Source organism: Oncorhynchus masou, chromosome 14 (assembly GCF_036934945.1).
Source record: "Oncorhynchus masou masou isolate Uvic2021 chromosome 14, UVic_Omas_1.1, whole genome shotgun sequence".
NCBI lineage: Eukaryota > Metazoa > Chordata > Actinopteri > Salmoniformes > Salmonidae > Oncorhynchus > Oncorhynchus masou.
Genome location: NC_088225.1, coordinates 28,224,696 through 28,251,552, shown reverse-complemented (window position 1 = coordinate 28,251,552; position 26,857 = coordinate 28,224,696). Strand labels below are relative to the sequence as shown.

The following is a 26,857-nucleotide window of genomic DNA, read 5'->3' as shown; positions in this document are numbered from 1 at the left end:
GTGCCCAATACAAAATATATATAAAACACACTACCCTCCCCTCTGCCCAATACAAAATATATATAAAAACACACTACCCTCCCCTGTGCCCAATACCAAATATATATAAAAACACACTACCCTCCCCTGTGCCCAATACAAAATATATATAAAAACACACTACCCTCCCTGTGCCCAATACAAAATATATATAAAAACACACTACCTCCCCTGTGCCCAATACCAAAATATATATAAAAACACACTACCCTCCCTGTGCCCAATACCAAAATATATATAAAAAACACACTACCCTCCTGTGCCCAATACCAAAATATATATATAAAAACACACTACCCTCCCCTGTGCCCAATACCAAAATATATATAAAAAACACACTACCCTCCCCTGTGCCCAATACCAAAATATATATAAAAAACACACTACCCTCCCCTGTGCCCAATACAAAATATATATAAAAAACACACTACCCTCCCCTGTGCCCAATACAAAATATATATATAAAACACACTACCCTCCCTGTGCCCAATACAAAATATATATAAAAACACACTACCCTCCCCCTGTGCCCAATACAAAATATATATAAAAACACACTACCCTCCCCCTGTGCCCAATACAAAATATATATAAAAAACACACTACCCTCCCTGTGCCCAATACAAAATATATATAAAAAACACACTACCCTCCCCTGTGCCCAATACAAAATATATATAAAAACACACTACCCTCCCCTGTGTCCAATACAAAATATATATAAAAACACACTACCCTCCCCTGTGCCCAATAAAAAATATATATAAAAACACACTACCCTCCCCTGTGCCCAATATATATATAAAACACACTACCCCTCCCCCCTGTGCCCAATACCAAAATATATATAAAAAACACACTACCCTCCCCTGTGCCCAATACCAAAATATATATAAAAACAACCCTCCCCTGTGCCCAATACAAAATATATATAAAAAACACACTACCCTCCCCCTGTGCCCAATACAAAATATATATAAAACACACTACCCGCCCTGTGCCCAATACAAAATATATATAAAAAAACACACTACCCCCCCTGTGCCCAATACAAAAATATATATAAAAACACACTACCCTCCCCTGTGCCCAATACAAAATATATATATAAAAACACACTACCCTCCCTGTGCCCAATACAAAATATATATAAAAAACACACTACCCTCCCCTGTGCCCAATACAAAATATATATAAAAACACACTACCCTCCCCTGTGCCCAATACAAAATATATATAAAAAACACACTACCCTCCCCTGTGCCCAATACAAAATATAATATAAAAACACACTACCCTCCCCCTGTGCCCAATACAAAATATATAAAAACACACTACCCTCCCCTGTGCCCAATACAAAATATATATAAAACACACTACCCTCCCCTGTGCCCAATACAAAATATATATAAAAAACACACTACCCTCCCCTGTGCCCAATACAAAATATATATAAAAAAAACACAAAATATATATATAAAACACACTACCCTCCCCTGTGCCCAATACAAAATATATATAAAAAACACACTACCCTCCCTGTGCCCAATACAAAATATATATAAAAACACACTACCCTCCCCTGTGCCCAATACAAAATATATATAAAAACACACTACCCTCCCCCTGTGCCCAATACAAAATATATATAAAACACACTACCCTCCCCTGTGCCCAATACAAAATATATATAAAAAACACACTACCCTCCCTGTGCCCAATACAAAATATATATAAAAAACACACTACCCTCCCCTGTGCCCAATACAAAATATATATAAAAACACACTACCCTCCCCTGTGCCCAATAAAAATATATATAAAAAACACACTACCCTCCCCCTGTGCCCAATACAAAATATACATTACATTTACATTTAAGTCATATTATAGCAGACGCAATACCTATCCAGAGCGACTTACAAACAAAATATACCACCTTCCCCTGACATCCAGTGGAACAGCCACTTTAAAAAACAATAGTGCATCTAAATATATAAGGGGGGGTGAGAAGGATTACTTATCCTATCCTAGGTATTCCTTGAAGACAAAATATATATCAGGTGTCCTCCGGAAGGTGGTGATTACTACCCGCTGTCCCGTCGTGAGGAGTTTGTTCCACCATTGGGGGCCAGACTAGCGAACAGTTTTGACTGGGCTGAGCGGGAACTGTACTTCCTCAATGGTAGGGAGGCACACACCCTCCCCCTGGTAATACAAAATGGATGAACACAGTACCCTCCCCTTGCTTGGGTGTAGGGCCTATCAGAGCCTGGAACACACTACCCTCCCCTGTGCCCAATACAAAATATATATAAAAAAACACACTACCCTACCCCCCTGTGCCCAATACAAAATATATATATAAAACACACTACCCTCCCCTGTGCCCAATACAAAATATATATAAAAAACACACTACCCTCCCCTGTGCCCAATACAAAATATATATAAAAACACACTACCCTCCCCTGTGCCCAATACAAAATATATATAAAAACACACTACCCTCCCCTGTGCCCAATACAAAATATATATAAAAAACACACTACCCTCCCCTGTGCCCAATACAAAATATATATAAAAAACACACTACCCTCCCCTGTGCCCAATACAAAATATATATAAAAACACACTACCCTCCCCTGTGCCCAATACAAAATATATATAAAAACACACTACCCTCCCCTGTGCCCAATACAAAATATATATAAAAACACACTACCCTCCCCTGTGCCCAATACAAAATATATATAAAAAACACACTACCCTCCCTGTGCCCAATACAAAATATATATAAAAACACACTACCCTCCCTGTGCCCAATACAAAATATATATAAAAACACACTACCCTCCCCTGTGCCCAATACAAAATATATATAAAAACACACTACCCTCCCCTGTGCCCAATACAAAATATATATAAAAACACACTACCCTCCCCTGTGCCCAATACAAAATATATATAAAAACACACTACCCTCCCCTGTGCCCAATACAAAATATATATAAAAACACACTACCCTCCCCTGTGCCCAATACAAAATATATATAAAAACACACTACCCTCCCCTGTGCCCAATACAAAATATATATAAAAACACACTACCCTCCCCTGTGCCCAATACAAAATATATATAAAAAACACACTACCCTCCCCTGTGCCCAATACAAAATATATATAAAAACACACTACCCTCCCCTGTGCCCAATACAAAATATATATAAAAACACACTACCCTCCCCTGTGCCCAATACAAAATATATATAAAAACACACTACCCTCCCCTGTGCCCAATAAAAAATATATATAAAAAACACACTACCCTCCCCTGTGCCCAATACAAAATATATATAAAAACACACTACCCTCCCCTGTGCCCAATACAAAATATATATATAAAACACACTACCTCCCCTGTGCCCAATACAAAAATATATAAAAACACACTACCCTCCCCTGTGCCCAATACAAAATATATATAAAAACACACTACCCTCCCCCTGTGCCCAATACAAAATATATATAAAAACACACTACCCTCCCTGTGCCCAATACAAAATATATATAAAAAACACACTACCCCCCCTGTGCCCAATACAAAATATATATAAAAAACACACTACCCTCCCCTGTGCCCAATACAAAATATATAAAAAACACACTACCCTCCCCTGTGCCCAATACAAAATATATATAAAAAACACACTACCCTCCCCTGTGTCCAATACAAAATATATATAGTAAAACACACTACCCTCCCTGTGCCCAATAAAAAAAAAATGCATAACCCTCCCCAAAGCCCTTTTTTATTTTTGTTGGAAAACCCTCCCTTATTTTGGACCCCCCGTAGGCCTTGCAAGTGGAGCAATTTTGCTCTTCCACAAAATGAGTTCCCATATTTGGGATGGTATAGACTCTTTTCAGATGTCAATTAGTCTGTTAATGAGTTCCCACCACAGTTGCTGTAATGTATATTTTGACTTTGGTATCTTGGTCTGTCTCTACAGTGCTGGGAGAGCTTTGTTGGTCAGGAGCTGTATCGTTTCCTGCTCGTGGATTTCATATTCACGGTTCTCTACACAGTCTTCGGAGAATTTATATGGAAGTAAGAAGTGTTTTATGGTAATAATTCCTGTAAGATGTACTGACACTCCCCTCTGTAACCCCATGTTGTGGAGATGTGTATGTGTTAACCTACAGGACCAGTCAAACGTTTGGACACACCTACTACTTTGGACACGTTTTTCTTTATTTTTACTATTTTCTACATTGTAGAATAAGAGTGAAGACATCAAAACAATGCAATAACACATATGGAATCATGTAGTAACCCCAAAAATGTTAAACAAATCTAAATATATTTGAGATTCTTCAAAGTAGCCACCCTTTGCCTTGATGACAGCTTTGCACACTCTTGGCATTCTATATGTAGTCATCTGGAATGCATTTCAATTAAAAAGTTAATTTCTGTAATTTATTTCCTTCTTAATGTGTTTGAGCCAATCAGTTGTGTTGTGACAAGGTAGGGGTGGTGTACAGAAGATAGCCCTATTTGGTAAAATACCAAGTCCATATTATTGCAAAAACGGCTCAAATAAGCAAAGAGAAACGACAGTCCATCATTACTTTTAAGACATTAAGGTCAGTCAATCCGGAACATTTCAAGAACTTTGAAAGTTTCTTCAAGTGCAGTCGCAAAAACCATCAAGCGCTATGGTGAAACTGGCTCTCATGAGGACCGCCACAGGAATGGAAGACCCAGAGTTACCTCTGCTGCAGAGGATAAGATCATTAGAGTTACCAGCCTCAGAAATTGCAGCCCAAATAAACTTAAACAGCATTGCTACCACAGCATTCTGCAGCGATATACTATCCCGTCTGGTTTACGCTTAGTGGAACAATGACCCAACACACCTCTAGGCTGTGTAAGGGCTATTTGGCCAAGGAGGAGAGTGATGGAGTGCTGCATCAGATGATCTGGACTCCACAATCACCCAACCTCAACCCAATTGAGATGGTTTGGGATGAGTTGGACTGTGGAGTGAAGGAAAAGCAGCCAACAAGTGCTCAGCATATGTGGGAGCACCTTCAGGAAAAGCATTCCAGGTAAAGCTGGTTGAGCGAATACCAAGTGTGCAAAGCTGTCAAGAAAAAAAAAACTTTTTTTTATGATTCCATGTGTTATTTCATAGTTATGTCTAGTGGCAGGGTAGCCTAGTGGTTAGAGCGTTGTACTCGTAACCGGAAGGGTGCAAGTTCAAACCCCCGAGCTGACAAGGTACAAATCTGTCGTTCTGCCCCTGAACAGGCAGTTAACCCACTGTTCCTAGGCCGTCATTGAAAATAAGAATTTGTTCTTAAGTGACTTGCCTAGTTAAAGGTAAAATAAAAAAATAACTATTATTATGCAATGTAGAAAATTAGTAAAAATAAAGAAAAAACCTTGAATGAGTAGGTTTAGAATGAGTGTGTCAAATTTTGACTGGTGTGTATTCTACTATTTTCATATTCGCTCTACTTGCTCTTTGGAGATTCTATCTGGAAATATTTGAGTGACTAACCAGCTGAGCATATTTTGAAGATGTTTGTGTAGATAATTCATGTGCAGTGTAACTGGTATTCTATTTTCACTGTGCTTGACATGCTTTCTGGGTAATTTGTGAGGAAGTCGGTAGTGAAGTTGTGAGTGCCAGAACTGCTTGAGCATTTGTTTGTTTCACATTCACTGTGAGATGTACTGACACTACTATTGTAATGTTGACTGTGTTCTACAGTCTTTTGAAGGATGGTTCTAGAGTCCATTACCTTCATTAGTCAGACAGCTAAACAGTAACCAATACAGGTTTTTGTAATATTTGTATGTGATTGTATTTCTGTTCTTGTCATATCAGCAGTCATTCTGTATAGTATGTTCAAGTTGTAACGGCCAAAGTGTATTTGTGAAATGGAAATGTGTAAATAAGTATACCCTTTTTTTAATAGAAGTTGTACGTGGCAGACCTGCTGAACATGTTGTTTAGAGTTTCTGTAAAATGTACTGATACTCCACTCTGTTTCCCCCCCGTAGGCGGTTTTCTCAAGGAGTGCTGAGGAGAAGGAGGAAGCCAGTGTTTGATATCGCCCGTAACGTACTCGAGCTCATCTATGGGCAAACCCTCACCTGGTAAAATGCCTGTTCACATTCCATGAGTTGTCTCACCTCGTATCTCTGTGACGTAATTGTTTTGTCATGCTTCGTTAGATGCTGCAGGTGCCGTCAGCCCTGGGTCGTCTCTTTCTTTTGATGATAATGTCATTGAGGTTTGTGTGGTATTTCTGTCTCCTTCTCTGTCATCTTTTCCCACAGGCTCGGCTTGCTCTTCACTCCTTTACTGCCAGCTGTGCAGATCCTCAAGCTGTTGTTGTTGTTCCATATGAAAAAGGTATGTAGGTCCCAGCTCAGAGCTCCACCAATGTAACCATTACACAGTAAAGGTGGGCCCCAGCTCAGAGCTCAACCAGTGTGACTATTTCAGTGACAGTGGTACACTCCTTAAGAGGTCAAACTATCATGTCTAAACTCTGCACTTGTCATAACCAGAGGCCCAGAAAGTGTTGACAAACGATTAGGTAAGTAAAGGTCCCGTCCAGAAACTTAAGGTCCCCAACTTAATTCCCACCCGCTCATGCTCTGTTTGCCTGCCTTCTCTGACCTTGTTCACTTTGGCCCGAGCCACTTCCTTCAATTGAAAATGAATAGGATCCGCCATTTTGTTGCCAGCTATCGCACTCAGTGGAAACCCCAGCGGTGTTGACTCATTAGTCCCTTCTTTTGTTGCTGTTTGCCCTCCTCAGAGCAGTCTACTGGTGAACTCTCTTGTTGCTGTTTCTCCTCCTCAGAGCAGTCTACTTGAACTTGCTTTTCCCTTCAGAGCTCTACTGGTGAACTCTGCTTTTCCTCCTCAGAGCAGTCTACTGGTGAACTCTCTTGTTGCTTTTCTCCCTCCTCAGAGCAGTCTACTGGTGAACTTTCTTGTTGCTTTTCTCCCTCCTCAGAGCAGTCTACTGGTGAACTCTCTTGTTGCTTTTCTCCCTCCTCAGAGCAGTCTACTGGTGAACTCTCTTGTTGCTTTTCTCCCTCCTCAGAGCAGTCTACTGGTGAACTTTCTTGTTGCTTTTCTTCCCCCTCAGAGCAGCCTACTGGTGAACTTTCTTGTTGCTTTTCTCCCTCCTCAGAGCAGTCTACTGGTGAACTCTCTTGTTGCTTTTCTCCTCAGAGCAGTCTACTGGTGAACTTTCTTGTTGCTTTTCTCCCTCCTCAGAGCAGCGTACTGGTGAACTGCCAGGCATCCAGGAAGCCATGGAGAGCCAGTCAGATGAGCACCCTCTTCATCTCTCTGCTGTGTTTCCCCTCCTTCCTCGGGGCCACCGTGTCTGTGACCTACACCATATGGATGTGAGTCTGTCCAACACACACACACACACACACACACACACACACACACACAAATTTATCAACCTATACCAATGTAGGCGCAAGTATGCATACAGTACATGCACCTTTTCGCTTTTGAGTCTGTTGCTACGTAGCATCCCTTGAAAAGTATGCATCTCTGGAATTGTGCTGGGAAGGACAACATGAACAGCAAATATATTTCAGCCAGAACAGTATGCTTCAGGTTGACACTGCAGTATGAAAAGGATGTTGTGGTCCAAATGTTTCTTCCACTCTTCCCTTCGCCTCCCCCCATAGGATTAAGCCCTCCTCTGGCTGTGGTCCTTTCAGGAACCTCCCCTTCATGTTCCACTCAGGCAAACAGTGGGCCCAGGAGCTGCAGAGTACCAACCCCAAGCTGGCCTGGCTCAACTGGTTACACAGCTGCTTGGTGGAGAACCCCTTCTTCCTGTTCCTGTTGGCTGGTGTCTTTCTGTGAGTCAGCATCCAACAAGGACATTCTTTGGACTGCTCTGTTTCTTGTTGTGTGCCGTTGGGCTGACAGTATTATGCAAAGCCACAGCGTATGTTTTCAGTATGTTATGTTCACCTACCTGGCAGTTCATTTTTCCTCTCTTTTTTTTCAGAATGGTCATTTACATTCACACCCAAGTTTTAGACGGCCAAAGGAAAATAATCAGTCTGCTACAGGAGCAAATAGAAAATGTGTGTGTGTGTGTGTGTGTGTGTATATGTATAGACAAAAAACTTTTGTTTCATTGAATATTCTTACAAAGATTGTGATCTGTGTGTTGATGGTTACTCATCTGTTCTTTTTCATCACCAGGAGGGGAAGGACAAGAAGTTCTTAATTACTAGTCTGCAGGCCATCCATGAGAAGAGGCAGTATCCACTGTCCCCTTCCTCCAGGCCTCAGCCACAGGGCAGTGAGGTGAGTGACCCTGACTGCGCCGTGTTCATTAGCGTACGCAACAGGAAAATGTTCAGCAACAGAAAATTAAAATGTTCAGCAACAGAAAAGGAAGTCCAGGTAGGCCCTCCATGTTTGTGTGCTTTCTTCGGTTTGGTACCTAATGAACATGACCCTGTTGTATGACCTCCAAGAGCTGCTGCTGTGATTAGTCTGTACCAAAACTATGGTGTTGTCTTCTGACAGATCTGTCTTGTCCTGCAAACACAGATTGAGGTTGATATGTTAGTCTAAACAGATTGAGGTTGATATGTTAGTCTAAACAGATTGAGGTTGATATGTTAGTCTAAACAGATTATGATATGTTAGTCTAAACAGGTTGAGGTTGATATGTTAGTCTAAACAGGTTGAGGTTGATATGTTAGTCTAAACAGATTGAGGTTGATATGTTAGTCTAAACAGGTTGAGGTTGATATGTCAGTCTAAACAGATTGAGGTCATTTCTGTTAAATATTACAATGGTTTCCCTTATGTCATTTCAGGTTTAATATGTTTTAGTGGAAGATTAAATGATTCCAGAGTATTCATTGGATGCTGCATGTTAAATGTTGGACTCCCATCACATCAAGGATATTTGGCTGCTATCAACCAGTCAAAGTGGACTCAAAGTGGAGTGATGTGTGTGGTGAAGGACATTGAGCCATTTCCTGTAGAATGTAACTATGACTGATGTGTGTTCAAGACTTTCGGAATGTGAAGTAACTGAGACTGATATGTATTCTAGACCATCAAAATGTGAAGTAACTGAGACTGATATATATTCTAGACCATCAAAATGTGAAGTAACTGAGACTGATATGTATTCTAGACCATCAAAATGTGAAGTAACTGAGACTGATATGTATTCTAGACCATCAAAATGTGAAGTAACTGAGACTGATATGTATTCTAGACCATCAAAATGTGAAGTAACTGAGACTGATATATATTCTAGACCATCAAAATGTGAAGTAACTGAGACTGATATATATTCAAGACCATCCGAGGTGTGTTTTATACTAGTATGGTAGTATAACTGTCTAATTTGCCTTTTGTTAATATATATTTATTGTATCTAGGCTGCCTGTCACCGCTTTCACGCTTCAATGTATACTGAACAAAAATATAAACGCAACATGCAACAATTTCAATGATTTTACTGAGTTACAGTTTGTCATGATGTTGCCGTCTTTGGGTACAGCGAGCACCCCTCCCTCTGCACCAGCCCTTTTCTATGCACCATCCCCCTACCCCCCTGTCTCCTACACCCAGGCTGCTGTGGTCAGAGAGGGGTTGTAAATTCCTGGAGGAGATTATCTCCTCATGGCCACAGTATAGAGACAGAGTGAGTTTTCATAGAGAGAACAAAGGAATTTCTTCCACCTCACAGAACTTGAGGTCTGAACAACATTTATGTTCTGGAGAAGGTATAAAAGATCGGTGAAAAATCCAACTACGAACTGGTCCGCTTGGTACAATTTTGTGAAACTCATGGGAGACAATACGGCCACATTACCATAACGCTGTTTATATAATAGCCTCAGTTATGAGGCTTGCATCTAATTGCTGTACAGGATGAATGAGGAAAGATTAAACTATTTGTGGGGATGCTATGTAATGATATAATGTGAGAGAATTGTATTTCTGTGTAAAGTTTCACTTAAGTCACTGGCACGCCCCCATGAACACAGTTGGGACCTGGCATCATGAGACCTTTTTCTGCTCTTCTGAATAAAACCCCCACCTTGAGAATTCTCAACAGACCATATTTCTCTCAATTACGAGAGGAAAAGTTTGCAGACTAGCTTACCTCGATAACGAGAGGGCCAAGGTTTGAGACCAGACTGCTGAATTTTTAGCCATCCCACGTCGTTAAACTCTTAGACTATCGATACCGACAGAATAAGAACACGTCTTTGATATTAATTACTAGTCTACAGCTAGGAATTCGGTATCATTGAACATGAAGACCGACAACCACCGAAACATCTATCTATAACGACATGAATGAATGTCACTCTGAACTATCCATTCTAACCACGACAGATAGAGAGAGAGAAGGCGGACATACTCTCCAACATAAACAAACTTTTTAACAGAGATCAATGACGACACACTGAGCGTAAATCTATATATCGATTGCAATTGTTCCCGAATGAGTGAGCGTTCGTGTGCAAAGGATTGGGATTTCAATTGTTATAATATTTAACTTTGTAGTGTCTCATCTCAGTTGTCCCCCACTTCCCTTTTTGCCCACCAAGCCGCGATACCCGTTTATCCCACTAGGGAAACTCTTATCATTTCCTTGTAACAATCTACTGTTTGTTTATGCATTTCTGTGAATTACTTAGTTAGTAAATAAATATTTTAAGACAATTGATGTATGTATGACTCATAGTGAAGACTGGGTTCGTGCAGATAACCAACAAATTTCGACGTTTGGAATGAGACTAACATGGTAAATAATGATTCATTAATCAAGACTGATTGATCAGATATTAAAATATCTAAAAGTTATATTTGGAAAATTATAACTTTAATCTGAATATTTTCCTTGGTGCCCCTACTTCCTAGTTAATTACAGTTACATGATTAATCAGTTTAACCTCTCTGGGAAATGTGGGACGGTAACGTCCCACCCCGACAACAGCCAGTGAAAGTGCAGGGCGCCAAATTCAAAACAACAATCTCATAATTAAAATTCCTCAAGCATACAAGTATTTTACACCATTTTAAAGATAAAATTCCCGTTAATCCAGCCACAGTGTCTGATTTCAAAAAGGCTTTACAGCGAAAGCACCACAAACGATTATGTTAGGTCACCACCAAGTCACAGAAAAACACAGCCATTTTTCCAGCCAAAGAGGAGTCACAAAAAGCAGAAATAAAATTAATCACTAACCTTTGATCTTCATCAGATGACTCACAGATGACTCATAGGACTTCATGTTACGCAATACATGTATGTTTTGTTCGATACTGTGCATATTTATATAATACATTGGTGCATTATGTTCAGTAGTTCCAAAACATGCGGTGATTTTGCAGAGAGCCACATCAATTTACAGAAATACTCATAATAAACATTAAGAGATACAACTATTATTCAGTGCCTTGCGAAAGTATTCGGTCCCCTTGAACTTTGCGACCTTTTGCCACATTTCAGGCTTCAAACATGAAGATATAAAACTGTATTTTTTTGTGAAGAATCAACAACAAGTGGGACACAATCATGAAGTGGAACGACATTTATTGGATATTTCAAACTTTTTTTAACAAATCAAAAACTGAAAAATTGGGCGTGCAAAATTATTCAGCCCCCTTAAGTTAATACTTTGTAGCGCCACCTTTTGCTGCGATTACAGCTGTAAGTCGCTTGGGGTATGTCTCTATCAGTTTTGCACATCGAGACACTGAATTTTTTTCCCATTCCTCCTTGCAAAACAGCAAGAACTGTAGATAAACTTCTCACAGCAACTTCTTTTTACATAAACTTCTCACAGCAACCGCTGTGTCAGATTTCCAAAAAACTTTACGGAAAAAGCATACCATGCCATAATCTGAGTATGGCGCTCAGAGACCAAACAAGCCAAAAAGATATCCGCCATATTGTTTTTGCCTGCCATATGAGTTCTGTTATACTCACAGACATCATTCAAACAGTTTTAGAAACTTCAGAGTGTTTTCTATCCAAATGTACTAATACTAATATGCATATATTAGCAACTGGGACTGAGGAGCAGGCCGTTTACTCTGGGCACCTTATTCATCCAAGCTACTCAATACTGCCCCAGCCATGAGAAGTTAAACCTTATAATGCATATATTGCTAATCTGTGGTCCAGGACCCTATAAATGTAGTGGCGGAGGGTTTTATAGCCCTTCCCCTTCTATTAACACAATATAAGCATTATCAATTATTAGAATACATCAATCATTTTGTGCAGCCCCTATCATGACCCCAAGATGACCCGCATCATTGCCTAGATTGTTACTTAACTTTCATTGCTAGGAGGCGACATATCACAAAGGGAAGGAGGGGTGAACAATGCCCATTTACTCAGAAATTTCTGTGGAACTCAATCCAGGAATATGTGAGTTATGCTGCAGGATGAGTAACATGGAACTTGTAGAAAGCCAAGAGTAGGATTGCATCATCTTGTGAAGCAGGAAGAGAAACCTTGTACCCTCCCCGAATCCACCTGTTGATTTATATCTTATGATGGGTTTTCCTATGCAATGCTCTTAGGGCTACCAAACGAACAGGTGGAAGTACATCTCTACGACCTCTGGTATGTAAGACAATATATATATATATCATTATACTACTAGTGAAAGATCACATTGTGGCCTTTTTATTGCACAAAATAAAGTCTACTCAGGAAATATTAGTTGTATCTTGCTGTAACAGGTTATGTTCATGTTAAGTTAATTATGACTGATACATTTTTTTATATATTTTATAAAGCATAGAAGTTACACTGATCGGTTTTGTTTTTGTCTGAAGCAAATATCCAAAGACTACAGCATTTCACAGGGTTAAATGAAATGAAATATTGATTTATTCTGTTTCTCTCTAGTTATGGAGAAAATGGCGCCTCAAAGGAGAGTGTACATATCTCTCCCTAAAAACAACAGGACCGCTTTGGCCAAAAAGTGTAAACTGGTAAACAAACACTTATTTTTCTGACCATCCTAAAACACACTTACAGGTGTAGGATCTTAATTTGACCAGTTTGTCACAGCAGGAAAATAATCCTGCAGCAACATAAAATGTGAATTATAATTAATGGACATTTTGTAGTTATGCCAAATCAAGTCTTTGATTTGTTGTAACAACAGCGTTATCAAATTAAGGTTCGATATCTGTAGTTCTTAGTAGCCTATGAATGGATGTAGTGTATTTTTCATAGTATTCCTATTACAGACACACAATATAGTTACTTTACCATGATAACATTTTAAAATAAAAATATGAATGGCTTTATTTTGTATCTGTTGGACAGGATCACGGGCTTGTCATTAAGGATCTCAGTACTAACATAAATGAAGGATACCTACAAGCTTACTTCCGACAGTGGGGCAGCATTACAGCATGCACGGTAGGCTGATTAAGTCATATCAATTATTGTAATATTAGCCTCACGTGGATAAGGCCTAAACCATACCCTTTTAAAGGGGCAATCCGTAGTTTTAAACAACATAGCATCCACCCCTCCACCTTTTTTACACTGCAGTCAGTGGAGTTAAACAAGCTTATATTTAGCATTCTAATGGGACAAGACAGTAAGACAGTTGAACTAATCTCACAAGGTATTTATAAGTTATATTCCTCAAGAGTCAATGGCTGTATATCAGTAATTTAAAAGTCCATAAATGGATGTAGCTATTACAGATTGACCCCTTTAAAACAACTTATTTTCTTGGATTATTGGTGTTTTATTGGTTATGGTGATGGTCCATCCTTTGAAAACAGATCAAGAAGACTCCACAGGACTCTGACTCAAAGAGTGCCAGTGCGTTGGGATACGTGAGTTTTTCCTCTGAGGAGGAAGCAGATATGGCAGACTGGGCGGGTCCTCACTATATAGGAGGCATGGAAGTGGAGGCCAAGAGAGTTGTCAGTCTGAAGGTAAATCAAAACAGAGCATTGAGCAAAGACTTGTTGAATGAATCAGCAATGTTTCTATGTCATATCAACCAAAAAAAGTAAATATGATGATGTTGAATCAATGTGGAAAACTGATTGGATTTGCAAAAAGTCATCAACATAAGAGAATATCATATTTTTTCACTTCAATCTGCTGACTTTTTGTTGTTGTTGTGATTACACATTGGAAACATGTTTTAATGAGTGTTGTTGACATGGTTGTGTGTAGGTTGCTTTTATCCAGCACACGCAGCCAGTCTTATCGATATGTCACTGTCTGGGTCACAGATCTTTCAGCAGCAGTCAAGTCTTAAGTCTCAACAGGGCGAGTCTGAGTCAAATCTCAAGTCTCTCTCTTCATAAACAATGTGTGTTCTGATCCATGCAGGGTAACATTGCGTTGCAGGTTAGACTCTTCTAGGTCAAACGTCAATTTGTTAGAAAATATATATATACTTTGATTCAATACTTGACTATTAAAACACAGTCAAGTCTCAAGTCATATGCAAGAGTCCAACAGAAGTTACGAGTCACTGTTTTTGCAACTCTTTTTACCATGCTAAAATCTAATCTTTCATATAGATGGATGACCCAGAAGGTTGAGGTCATCCCAGCCAGGTCTATCCACAGACGTGACCATGGGTCTGTTCATCAATTGAGCATCTTTGAGAATGTATCAGAGGCCGGATGATACTGTACCTACTTTATTTTTATTTTTTTAAGCAATTTTGGATGGGATACATGGATTATTTGTTGAAAAATAAATGTAGATTATAATTTTTTTCTATGATTTGGTTTGATTGTAACAATTTGTTTTCAGATGTCTTATGTACCTTGATTTACTGATTTGTAATGAAATGCCAATTGTTTTCAATGTTGTGAACATTATAAGGCCTATGTTGCATTAACTTTTAGTAGAATAACCAAAAATATTACTAGAAAGGGACATTTCCTAAAGAAAATGTGTGTTTGCTAGGAGTATTTATGATAGTGACAGCAATAAGTAGTAACGATTGATTGATTGCATTTATAGGGCCCTGTAAATCTGCGATATGCAGAACACTGACGGAATCCAGACATAAAACAGAATTTAACAATGTTCAAATATTTTACCTTTATTTAACTAGGCAAGTCAGTTAAGAACAAATTCTTATTTTAAATGACTGCTTAGGAACAGTGGGTTAACTGCCTGTTCAGGGGCAGAACGACAGATTTGTACCTTGTCAGCTCGGGGGTTTGAACTTGCAACCTTCTGGTTACTAGTCCAATGCTCTAACCACTAGGCTACCCTGCCACCCAGTGGTTATAGTAAGTATCAACAAAATGTAGCCTATTGAAAATTAATACATTTGCCCATGTTTATTATGTCATAAGAAATGAACACAATGCATCAGTGATTCATATTTTCTGCAAACATCTAGAGGGCAATGAGAATTGCATTCACCATCACACTGCCCTATCCAATCTGGACAAGAGGAATACCTATGTAAGAATGCTGTTCATTGACTACAGCTCAGCATTCAACACCATAGTACTCTACAAGCCCATCATTAAGCTTGAGGCCCTGGGTTGGACGGGACCACAGTGGAGAAGGTGTAAAGTTTTTAAAGTTCTTCTGTGTACACATCACGGACAAACTGAAATGGTCCATGCACACAGACAGTGGGGTGAGAAGGCACAACAGCGCCTCTTCAACCTCAGGAGGCTGAAGAAATTTGGCTTGTCACCTAAAACCCTCACAAACTTTTACAGATGCACAATTGAGAGCATCCTGTCTGGCTGTATCACCTCCTGGTACGGCAACTGCACCGCCCATAACCGCAGGGCTCTCCAGAGGGTGGTGCGGTCTGTACAATGCATTACCGGGGGAAAACTACCTGCCCTCCAGGACACCACCTACAGCACCCGATATCACAGGTTTGCCAAAAAGATCATCAAAGACAACAACCACCCGAGCTACTGCCTGTTCCCCCCCCCCCCCACTACCATCCAGAGGTCAGTACAGGTGCATCACAGCTGGGACTGGGAGACGGAAGCTATTTCTCAAGGCCATCAGACTGTTAAACAGCCATCACTAGCACAGAGAGGCTGCTGCCTACCTACAGACTTGATATCATTGGCCACTTTTAATAAATGGATCACTAGTCACTTTAATAATGGCACATTAATGTTTACATATCTTGCATTACTCATCTCATATGTATATACTGTATTTTATACCATCTATTGCATCTTGCCTATGCCGCTCTGTCATTGCTCATCCATATATTTACATTTATATATTCTTATTCCATTCCTCTATTTAGATTTGTGTGCATAAGGTAGTTGTTGTGGAATTGTTAGATTACGTGTTATTGCAGATATTGCTGCACTGTCGGAACTAGAAGCACAAGCATTTCACAATAACATCTGCTAACCATGTGTATGTGACCAATAACATTTGATTTGATTTGAATTCCTTGTCTGTATGTGTGGTGCGCAAGCCTGCCACTTTGTGTAGCTGTTAGTGAGGATTCTAATGAGAAGTCTTCTGGTAGATGGAAAGGCTTTCCCATGAACCTTTGCAATTAGATGTTAACTACAAAGTAGCCTCTGCTTACCTTACTAATCAATCAGTGGGTATTTGTTTTGCAAACTCTGCCATCACGTGTGCACTTCAAAAACACTTCTAAACTGCCTCTTGCTACTGTAGGTGCACACTGGAATTAAAGGGTAAATACACCCCAAAATCAAACATTTGCAAAAGAAATCTAGACCTCAAAAGTGGTCTCTTGATGTTGTTTTGCTTTGAACATCAAATCAAATTGTATTAGTCACATGCGCCGAATTCAGCAGGTGTAGTCCTTTGAGTGAAATTCTTACGTATGAGCCCCTAACCAACAATGCAGTTTAAAAAAATACAGATAAGAATAAGAAATAAGTAACAAGTAATTAAAGAGCAGCAGTAAAATAACAAAAGCGAGACTATATACAGGGGGGCACCGATACAGAGTCGATGTGCGGGGGCACTGGTTAGTTGAGGTAAGATGTACATGTAGGTAGAGTTATTAAAGTGACTATGCATAGATGACAACAGAGAGTAGCAGTGGTATAGAGAGAGGGGGGCAATGAAAATAGTCTGGGTAGCCATATGAATAGATGTTAAGGAGTCTTATAGCTTGGGCGTAGAAGCTGTTTAGAAGCCTCTTGGACCTAGACTTGGCACTCCGGTACCACTTGCCATGCGGTAGCAGAGAGAACAGTCTATGTCTAGGGTGGCTGGAGTCTTTGACAATTTTTAGGGCCTTCGTCTGACACCATCTGGTAGAGAGGTCCTGGATGACAGGAAGCTTGGCCCCAGTGATGTACTGGGCCGTTCACACTACCCTTGTGGATGGAGGCTGAGCAGTTGCCATACCCGGCAGTGATGCAACCAGTCAGGATGCTCTCGATGGTACAGCTGTAGAACCTTTTTAGGATCTGAGGACACATGACAAATCTTTTCAGTCTCCTGAGGGGGGATAGGTTTTGTCGTGCCCTCTTAACGACTCTCTTGGTGTGCTTCGACCATGTCCAATTTGGTTGTCTTCTATTAAAATGTTGTTTTTCTTGTTTGTTTTTTCTTGATAAAATGAAGGAAAAAAACGGGAGAACGGAAACCTTAAACGAAATGGAGGAAACGAATTTGGAATTAAGACTAATCGGAATCAGGCAACAACAAAAAAATACAGATTTTACAGGGCCCAACATTTATATAGTGCCTTTCCAGATGATGACAATCATTTGTGCCAGAATGCTCACCACAGCTGGATAGGTGAGAAGTGATACATGCCAATTAGAAATGAGGGGAAGGTTAGGTGTGCCATGATGGAAATGTACATGTTAGCAGATGCTCTTATCCAGAACAGGGGCAAATAGGGTTAAGTGCCTTGCTCAAGGGCACATCAACAGATGTCACCTCAGGGATTCAAACCAGCAACCTTTCAGTTACTGGCCCAGTGTTCTTAACTGCTAGGCTACCTGCCGCCCGGATTTAGCCAGGACACCAGAGTTAACATTCCTACTCTTACGATAAGTGCCATGGGATATGTAGTGACAGAGAGTAAGGTCACACGATAATGTCTCATCCGAAAGAGAGCATCCTCCCCTGGAGCAGGGAAATGTCCCCATCACTTCCCCTGGAGCATTGGGATTTTGATCTTAAGACTGCACAGAATGGAAGAGTGCAAGCCCCGGGATGCACAGTGGCTCCTCCAACGCCACTTTCAGCAGCATTCAGGGACCGACTAATTGGGTTTTCAGGAAAGACCCTGCTTGGCTAATTGGGTTTTTAGGCAAGCCAGCGGCGGGATGCACAGTGCTATGCTCATGGTACTAATTGGGTTTTCATAGGCAAGCCAGCGGCGGGATGCACAGTGGTATGCTCATGGTACTAATTGGGTTTTCATAGGCAAGCCAGCGGCGGGATGCACAGTGCTATGCTCATGGTACTAATTGGGTTTTCATAGGCAAGCCAGCGGCGGGATGCACAGTGCTATGCTCATGGTACTAATTGGGTTTTCATAGGCAAGCCAGCAGCGGGATGCACAGTGCTATGCTCATGGTACTAATTGGGTTTTCATAGGCAAGCCAGCAGCGTGCTACAGATGCACAGTGCTATGCTCATGGTACTAATTGGGTTTTCATAGGCAAGCCAGCGGCGGGATGCACAGTGGTACTATGCTCATGGTACTAATTGGGTTTTCATCATGGTACTAATTGGGTTTTCATAGGCAAGCCAGCAGCGGGATGCACAGTGCTATGCTCATGGTACTAATTGGGTTTTCATAGGCAAGCCAGCGGGATGCACAGTGCTATGCTCATGGTACTAATTGGGTTTTCATAGGCAAGCCAGCAGCGGGATGCACAGTGCTATGCTCATGGTACTAATTGGGTTTTCATAGGCATGCTCATGGTACGGGAGCACAGTGCTATGCTCATGGATGTTTTCACAGTGCTATGCTCATGGTACTAATTGGGTAGGCAAGCCAGCGGCGGGATGCACAGTGCTATGCTCATGGTACTAATTGGGTTTTCATAGGCAAGCCAGCAGCGGGATGCACAGTGCTATGCTCATGGTACTAATTGGGTTTTCATAGGCAAGCCAGCGGCGGGATGCACAGTGCTATGCTCATGGTACTAATTGGGTTTTCATAGGCAAGCCAGCGGCGGGATGCACAGTGGTACTATGCTCATGGTACTAATTGGGTTTCATAGGCATAGGCAAGCCAGCGGCGGGATATGGGTTCTGGACAAACTGGTTAGGTAGTGAAATATGAAGCTCTGCTCTACTGTTTTGGTTAAAAGGGCATATTAGCTTTCAGATGTTGCTAGTTGTTTGTTTTAATGAAATGCTGAGTGTTCAGAAACCACTAAGGATCCATGTATTTTGCCCCATGTGGACCTTATCCATACTGTGACCATGATCATTAAACATGTGGGTTGGTGATTCTGGGTAAGGGCCGATACAGCTTAACATGTAGTTCTTCACACCTGTGTGTACTTGGGCAGAGGCAGATTTTTTGGAGCAATGTGCGCTCTCTGGTTCATGTTCATAATATTTTTGTTCTCTTCCCATTTGTGGTGAAAGCAAAGAAGAATCACGTTGAAAACATCAGAAAATGCCACTGTTGGCTAATTTGAAAGACCAAATGCATAAGTCAAACTGCCACACTACGCCACCCCAGGTTTATACAAGAGCATGGGGTGCTCTGCCTAACACACATACGGGTTTGTTAAAGTTTGGGTTGAGTGGCAAAATAAATAAGTCTATAACAGTTTACATGTTTTATTTCTCCTTCACCATTAGTATAAAACCTTAATCATTCAAGATTCTCTATTTTTAGCCTGGTTAAAGTGAAGGAGAACACAGCTAATATACAATAAACAAAACAAATTAAAAACAGGTTCATGTGTAGGTTGGACGGAATCACGAATTACACATTTATTTAACATATCAATATGACATCAAACAGAACCCAACCGCTCAGACGAGCTCCAGCGCTCTGTTTTTACATTGTGTCCTAAAAACAGATTTTCACCAAGTAAGCAGCTTAATTTACCCTGTCCCACAGCTCAATTTACCCTGTCCCACAGCTTAATTTACCCTGTCCCACAGCTCAATTTTCCCTGGGTAAGCGGTATATTGTGCCACAAGAAGTTTTAACAAGCTATGTTTTCAAAACTGTAATATTTACATTAATTCTGATTATTTCCAGGGATACACATCATCCTGAAAAATATGCAAATATATTTGTTAGAAAGAATACTATGTTTCCCTTGATGGGGTGATGCTGAATGCAAAAAAACGTTGCTCGACTTACCCCACTCTCCTCTACAATAGGAAATAGACATTTACTAATAAAAGCGAGAGCACAGGTCTAACTGTAGTCAGATTAGCGGGGGATTGATTGACCTCTGTCCATGGTGCTGAAACTCCACTATAGCAGTCATTTGCCTGTCTGGTTGTTTAGCGCAACATGCATGGGATATTCACCAGTCAACACAATTAGCTGGTTATTAGCTAATGAATTCCATTTTCACAAGGCTATAATATCCTCATTATATCTTACCAGTCGGCCAACATAGCTTCATGGGCCTACATTAAAACTAGGCTACATACAAAAAATAGTTTGGACTTTGAGAGAACTTTGAGTTGATGAATTTGCAAGAAATACAACAAGAAACAATTAGATTCCTGTGTATATTTTAGATGGTGTATGATAATTGGTGGCTGTGATTGCTGTGATCTCTTTGGCCAGTGTAATTCCCTACCTCTAATACAGCATGTTTATCTGACTAGTTGTCCTTGGGAAAGCTGTCTTGTGGATTATTTTAGGACTTTACAGGAATAGAGACATTGTACTACTGGCTGTAAAATGAAACTCAACCATCCCTCACCTCTTTTCTCTCTCTCATATTTTCTTTCTCTCTCCTCTAACCCTGTGACTTTTCTGTGTCTCTGAAGGTGGATATGCAGATCTTTCACTACAAGGTTCACCTGTCAGAAGAGGTGTCAAGGGCAAACATAAAATTCAAACCCTGTCACACCTACCTGGTAAAACCGCTGCTGTGACACACACACACACTGAAACACACTCACCTCTGTATCCCACTGGTAACACCACATATTTTCAACGTGGATAATTGGGTAGTATTGGGTTGAGGCGTTAATCAATGCGATTACCCACTCAAAAAGACAGCTAAAACTTTGTTGAATTTCCAATGTTGTATCACTATGCTTTCAACCATCTAAAAGCACATCAAAATTCCAATGGAAAAACAATGTCTGATTTTTGGTTTAGTTGTCACCCAAATATCTATCACTGCGCTTTCAACCATTTAAAACCACAGCAAAGTTCAAATGGGAATACAATGATATTTTGTTTATTTATACAACAGATTAATGTGTTATCACTGTGCTTAATTTATTAGCAGAACCAAATTACCTGGAATGCAGTTGAAATGACATTAAAAGTGCACGTGATCAATGCCATTTGAAATTTCCTTCAACGACCTACTGTATGTATGCTTCTTCAACCTGCACGCTTTATATGATTACATAAGATGAAATGTATAGTTACATTAACTATGGGTGTGTTACTCATTTAAGGTTTATTCTTACATTAGTTTGGAAGATAGCCTTAACTTTAGGCTCTTTACTGTATTACAAAAGTATGATTGAATTGTGTTTGGTTGACAAGGCAACCACATATCAACATTTAAAGGAGATGTGTCTACTGCTTGGATAGTTCCATCTGAGCCACTAATAGCATTCTTTAACTTTTATTGTTGGTTGAGTTGGAGACGTTAATCCAACATGTCATTTGTTAACTTGTCGATAAGTTAATAGGCTATTTATAAAAATAAATAAAAAAGGCTATTTATTGTATTTCAAAAGTGATATTGAGTTTGGTTGAAGGAGATTTATCTTCTGCTTGGATAGTTTAATCTGTTAAAACTGTAAATGCACTTTAAACGAGCAAGCACACACATTTTCGTAAGACATTTACTATTTTCCACATTTCTATGTGGTACTATTTTTCCGTTGGAATAGAAGCGTTGCGCGATGCGTTTTACGTAAATCATCACGGACTCGATGCAGCCAATCACTGCTGAGAGCGCGTTGATCGACAAAAACTTGAAAATGGCGGAAAGCAGCGCGGAAATCACATTCAAAAAGGTAGGAGAAAGTAGCCGATACTATTAATTGTTATATGTTGTGAGTCACATAATTTCGACTAAAGCAAGATCACAAGCCTAATTTTGTAACTAAATCAAGATCATAAGCCTCATTTTCAAATTAGACTGAGCAGACAGTATGGAGCTAATTCAGCGGGGTAGCGCGCTAAATCTTCAGCCTGCTGGATACTTCTGACAACACTGGCAGTTGTTTTTGGAAGCAGTTCACTACAGTAACTTTAACGTACTGTTGTCGTGCATACTGTTATTCAGAATCATGGGTTTTCTTTTTAGGAGACGGTAAGCAAACTCCTGTCAAGCTTCTTCAAGGACGAGAAAACTAAAGGCGAGTTGCTAGCTCGTGGAGTTGTTTAATGTAACTATCCTGGAAAGGAGTTGGACCTGATCATGTTTAGTCAAATGAAGCAGCAGTTGTAGGCTGTTAACTAAGTCATCGCCATTTGACCTTTTGTTTCTTTGTCTTTCTCAAGTCGGTGCCGATGCTGTCCTCCTTATGGCAGAGATGCTACATGTGTTTGTTCAAGGTAAGTTCAAACGATTGATTGTGGCTGTAATGTACATGGAAATCAATTGAGGTGTTTATACAGGCTGAGATGACGGTGTTTATATAACTTCAATATGAGATAAAGATATCAGGGCCAGGATTCGTAAAGCATCTTAGAGTAGGAATACTGATCTAGGATCAGATGTGTCCCCCTATCCATATAATCGTATTCATTATGATCTAAAATGCTGAATGCAAAACTGTGCCTAGATCAGCAGTCTTTACTCCGAGTTGCTTTAGGAATACAGACCCTGATTCTTTGTTGCTCAGAAGCTGCACAAAGAACGATAAAACAGGCTGAGGCAGAGGACTGTGACAGAATGGACATAGAACACTTTGAGAAGATCCTGCCTCAACTGGTGTGTAAATATACCCATGAATTCTATTAAATATCCTCTCCTATTATTGTCAAGGAATTACAGTATAAGAATCAACAGTCATAACATTTCATTTCTTCCCCAGCTGTTGGATTTCTAGTATGACTTCAGGCCAGAAGATGGAGCCAGAGAGCTATCCAGTCCTCAATTCAGAATTTGAGAGATGGACCAACTCTTGGAGGACAATGGAAGGAAAGAACAAGGCTTCTGTTTTGTTTGTAAATGTAAAGAAGCACTTTATTTACTTCTATTGTCCTCCAAGAGAGGCTGAATCTACTTCTTAATTCATGCACCTTGGCTGGAGAGAGAGGGAGGGATCCCTTCCACCTGTCCTACGTTCAGCCCATGTAGGATATTATGTTGTAATTAGTCCTTTGAGTTGCATTGCACACGGTCTCTAATGAGCTCTGTACATTTTGCCCTGTGGTTTTGCCTCCGTTTGTTGTTTGAAATGATTTGAAACCATTGCTAACTAATAAAAGTTGTTGCATGCTTTTTTTTTATTACATCAGTCTGTGACACTTATTTTCTTGGGGAAACATGTATTGTAAACCTAAAAGCACTTTATTGTAATCAGTTGTGTGATAGGAATTTACACCTAGTACTCCAGCAGCATTGGGGGAGGATCTGGTGTTTGACAAAACATATACGGGGATCTTATTGGGAATCACTTTGGATTGAAATTATACAATGGTTTTACGGTGCAGACGGGCCGCTTTAATGGTTAAGGTGGATCTTTATGGTTTGCAGACGGGCCTCTTTAATGGAAGGTCAGACGGGCCTCTTTGCAGATTGAAACGGGCCTCTTTAATGGTTAGGTACTTTAATGGTTTTAAGGTGCAGACGGGCCGCTTTAATGGTTAAGGTGCAGACGGGCCGCTTTAATGGTTACGGTGCAGACGGGCCGCTTTAATGGTTAAGGTGCAGACGGGCCGCTTTAATGGTTACGGTGCAGACGGGCCGCTTTAATGGTTACGGTGCAGACTTTAATGGTTACGGTGCAGACGGGCCTCTTTAATGGTTTACGGTGCAGACGGGCCGCTTTAATGGTTACGGTGCAGACGGGCCGCTTTAATGGTTAAGGTGCAGACGGGCCGCTTTAATGGTTAAGGTGCAGACGGGCCGCTTTAATGGTTAAGGTGCAGACGGGCCGCTTTAATGGTTAAGGTGCAGACGGGCCTCTTTAATGGTTAAGGTGCTTTAATGGTTAAGGTGCAGACGGGGCTTTAATGGTTAAGGTGCAGACGGGCCGCTTTAATTTAAGGTGGCCTCTTTAATGGTTTAAGGTGCAGACGGGCCGCTTTAATGGTTAAGGTGCAGACGGGCCGCTTTAATGGTTAAGGTGGCTTTAATGGTTACGGTGCAGACGGGCCTCTTTAATGGTTAAGGTGCAGACGGGCCGCTTTAATGGTTAAGGTGCAGACGGGCCGCTTTAATGGTTAAGGTGCAGACGGGCCTCTTTAATGGTTAAGGTGCAGACGGGCCTCTTTAATGGTTAAGGTGCAGACGGGCCGCTTTAATGGGGTGCAGACGGGCCGCTTTAATGGTTAAGGTGCAGACGGGCCGCTTTAATGGACGGTGGACGGGCTCTTTAATGGTTAAGGTGGTTAATGGTTTAGGTGCAGACGGGCCGCTTTAATGGTTAAGGTGCAGACGGGCTTTAATGGTTACGGTGCAGACGGGCCGCTTTAATGGTTAAGGTGCAGACGGGCCGCTTTAATGGTTAAGGTGCAGACGGGCCGCTTTAATGGTTTACGGTGCAGACGGGCTCTTTAATGGTGAAGGTGCAGACGGGCCGCTTTAATGGTTAAGGTGCAGACGGGCCGCTTTAATGGTTAAGGTGCAGACGGGCCGCTTTAATGGTTAAGGTGCAGACGGGCCGCTTTAATGGTTAAGGTGCAGACGGGCCGCTTTAATGGTTAAGGTGCAGACGGGCCGCTTTAATGGTTAAGGTGCAGACGGGCCGCTTTAATGGTTAAGGTGCAGACGGGCCGCTTTAATGGTTAAGGTGCAGACGGGCCGCTTTAATGGTTAAGGTGCAGACGGGCCTCTTTAATGGTTAAGGTGCAGATGGGCCGCTTTAATGGTTAAGGTGCAGACGGGCCGCTTTAATGGTTAAGGTGCAGACGGGCCGCTTTAATGGTTAAGGTGCAGACGGGTCGCTTTAATTTGAGTATTTTCATTCATGTCAGGTGAACCGCTTTGGAATGAGTGGTTTTTGTACATAGTTTCCCCTTTTTGTAGGGAATCAAAAGCTTGTGACTAACTTGTTGGATGCATTTGTTAGTTTTGGTTGTTTCAGATTCATTTTCTGCCCATTAGAAGTGAATGGTAAACAATGTGTCAATTTGGAGTCACTTTAATTGTAAATAAGAATAGAATGTTTCTTATTAACACTTTAATGGATGCGACCATGATTATGCACGGTCCTGAATGAATCGTGAGTATTGAGGTTAAAGTGCAGACTGTCAGCTTTAATTTGAGGGTATTTTCCACATTAATGTGGGCGATACCATGATTACGTATAGTCCTGAATTAATCATGAATAATGAGTGAGAAAGCTGCACAAATATCATAACCCCCCCCCCAAAAAAAATGCTAATAATAATATGACACCGTTACAATAATGATATTGATGATATAATGATATAATGTGATATTTTTGCAGCTTTCTCACTCATTAATCATGATTAATTCAGGACTATCCGTAATCATGGTATCGCCCACATTAATGTGGAAAATACCCTCAAATTAAAGCTGACAGTCTGCACTTTAACCTCGTAGTCATTGTATCATTTCAAATTCAGAGTGATGGAGTACAAAGCCAAAACAACAATAATTACGGAGTGTATTGAATGTTTATATATATTTAATACAATAGAAACAGAAACCAGGGGCCATGTTCAGGACTAAGAAACATCACAGAACATTTAGATAGAAACTATGCGGAACAGATATGATTGTCTTATGCATTAAGGTCATTGTTTGTACATTGCATATCAATTGAATTCAGATGATCTTTATGTTTTTGGGAACCTTCACCCCAGAAAGTTTTGCATAAATGAATACACCCCAGTGGTGCAGTCCTCTTCTATACAGCACCGCCGCACTACAGCCCACCTGTGTCTGGCTCTGCAACAACAGGTGGTTGCAGCATGCTCTCTGGCTGGCTTCACCCCCCCATCAAAGGCTCCTGGAGCAGTTGGAAGCAATTAGAGTAATAAGGGGAGCAGCCAGGCCCTTGGATGATGACAAGTGGCAGGAAAAAAGGAGTACCCCCTCCGGACACTTTGAAGTTCCCTTCTGCTGTCCTGCGATGTTTGGTTAGGAGGGGAGGGGAGGAATGGGACTTCGAGGTACAGGCCAGAGGAAAGTTGAATGGAGTGTGCGTGCATGAGTGTGTTTTTGTCTCTGTGTGTGTCAGCCAAACCATTGCAGAGACCACACGCATAGATCTTCCATTTGAAAAGAAGAAGCAAAACAGAAGGAATTGGAACATGGCCCACAGGGGAAGAGCAGGGTGTAATTGTGATGGTAAATAAATTAGGCATGGGGGGGGGGGGGGCTGGGTTATTTTACCTTGAGAGAGTCTGATGACTGGGTTATTCTAACCTGAGAGAGCCTGATGACTGGGTTAT

At 40.8% G+C, this 26,857-nt stretch overlaps 3 protein-coding genes across 3 annotated transcripts; all 3 read left to right on the top strand.

Moving 5' to 3' along the window:
- The first annotated feature begins 4,051 nt into the window (after nt 1-4,051).
- Nucleotides 4,052-9,576, top strand: LOC135554679 (transmembrane channel-like protein 6). Its single transcript, XM_064987098.1, has 8 exons — nt 4,052-4,150; nt 6,113-6,208; nt 6,392-6,467; nt 7,347-7,480; nt 7,778-7,954; nt 8,107-8,185; nt 8,307-8,411; nt 8,933-9,576. The coding sequence occupies exons 3-8, from the start codon at nt 6,459-6,461 to the stop codon at nt 8,936-8,938; spliced, it is 510 nt and encodes a 169-aa protein (XP_064843170.1). The 5' UTR covers nt 4,052-4,150; nt 6,113-6,208; nt 6,392-6,458; the 3' UTR covers nt 8,939-9,576.
- A 3,036-nt stretch (nt 9,577-12,612) lies between these two features.
- On the top strand, nt 12,613-14,887 carry LOC135554681 (heterogeneous nuclear ribonucleoproteins A2/B1-like). The gene is made up of 5 exons (XM_064987101.1): nt 12,613-12,720; nt 13,009-13,094; nt 13,435-13,530; nt 13,905-14,060; nt 14,661-14,887. Exons 2-5 carry the CDS (start codon nt 13,011-13,013, stop codon nt 14,679-14,681), a joined length of 357 nt encoding a protein of 118 aa, XP_064843173.1. The 5' UTR covers nt 12,613-12,720; nt 13,009-13,010; the 3' UTR covers nt 14,682-14,887.
- Nucleotides 14,888-22,194: 7,307 nt separating this feature from the next.
- On the top strand, nt 22,195-23,725 carry LOC135554683 (centromere protein X-like). Its single transcript, XM_064987103.1, has 5 exons — nt 22,195-22,278; nt 22,572-22,623; nt 22,769-22,822; nt 23,113-23,201; nt 23,305-23,725. Exons 1-5 carry the CDS (start codon nt 22,195-22,197, stop codon nt 23,317-23,319), a joined length of 294 nt encoding a protein of 97 aa, XP_064843175.1. The 3' UTR covers nt 23,320-23,725.
- Nucleotides 23,726-26,857: the final 3,132 nt, after the last annotated feature.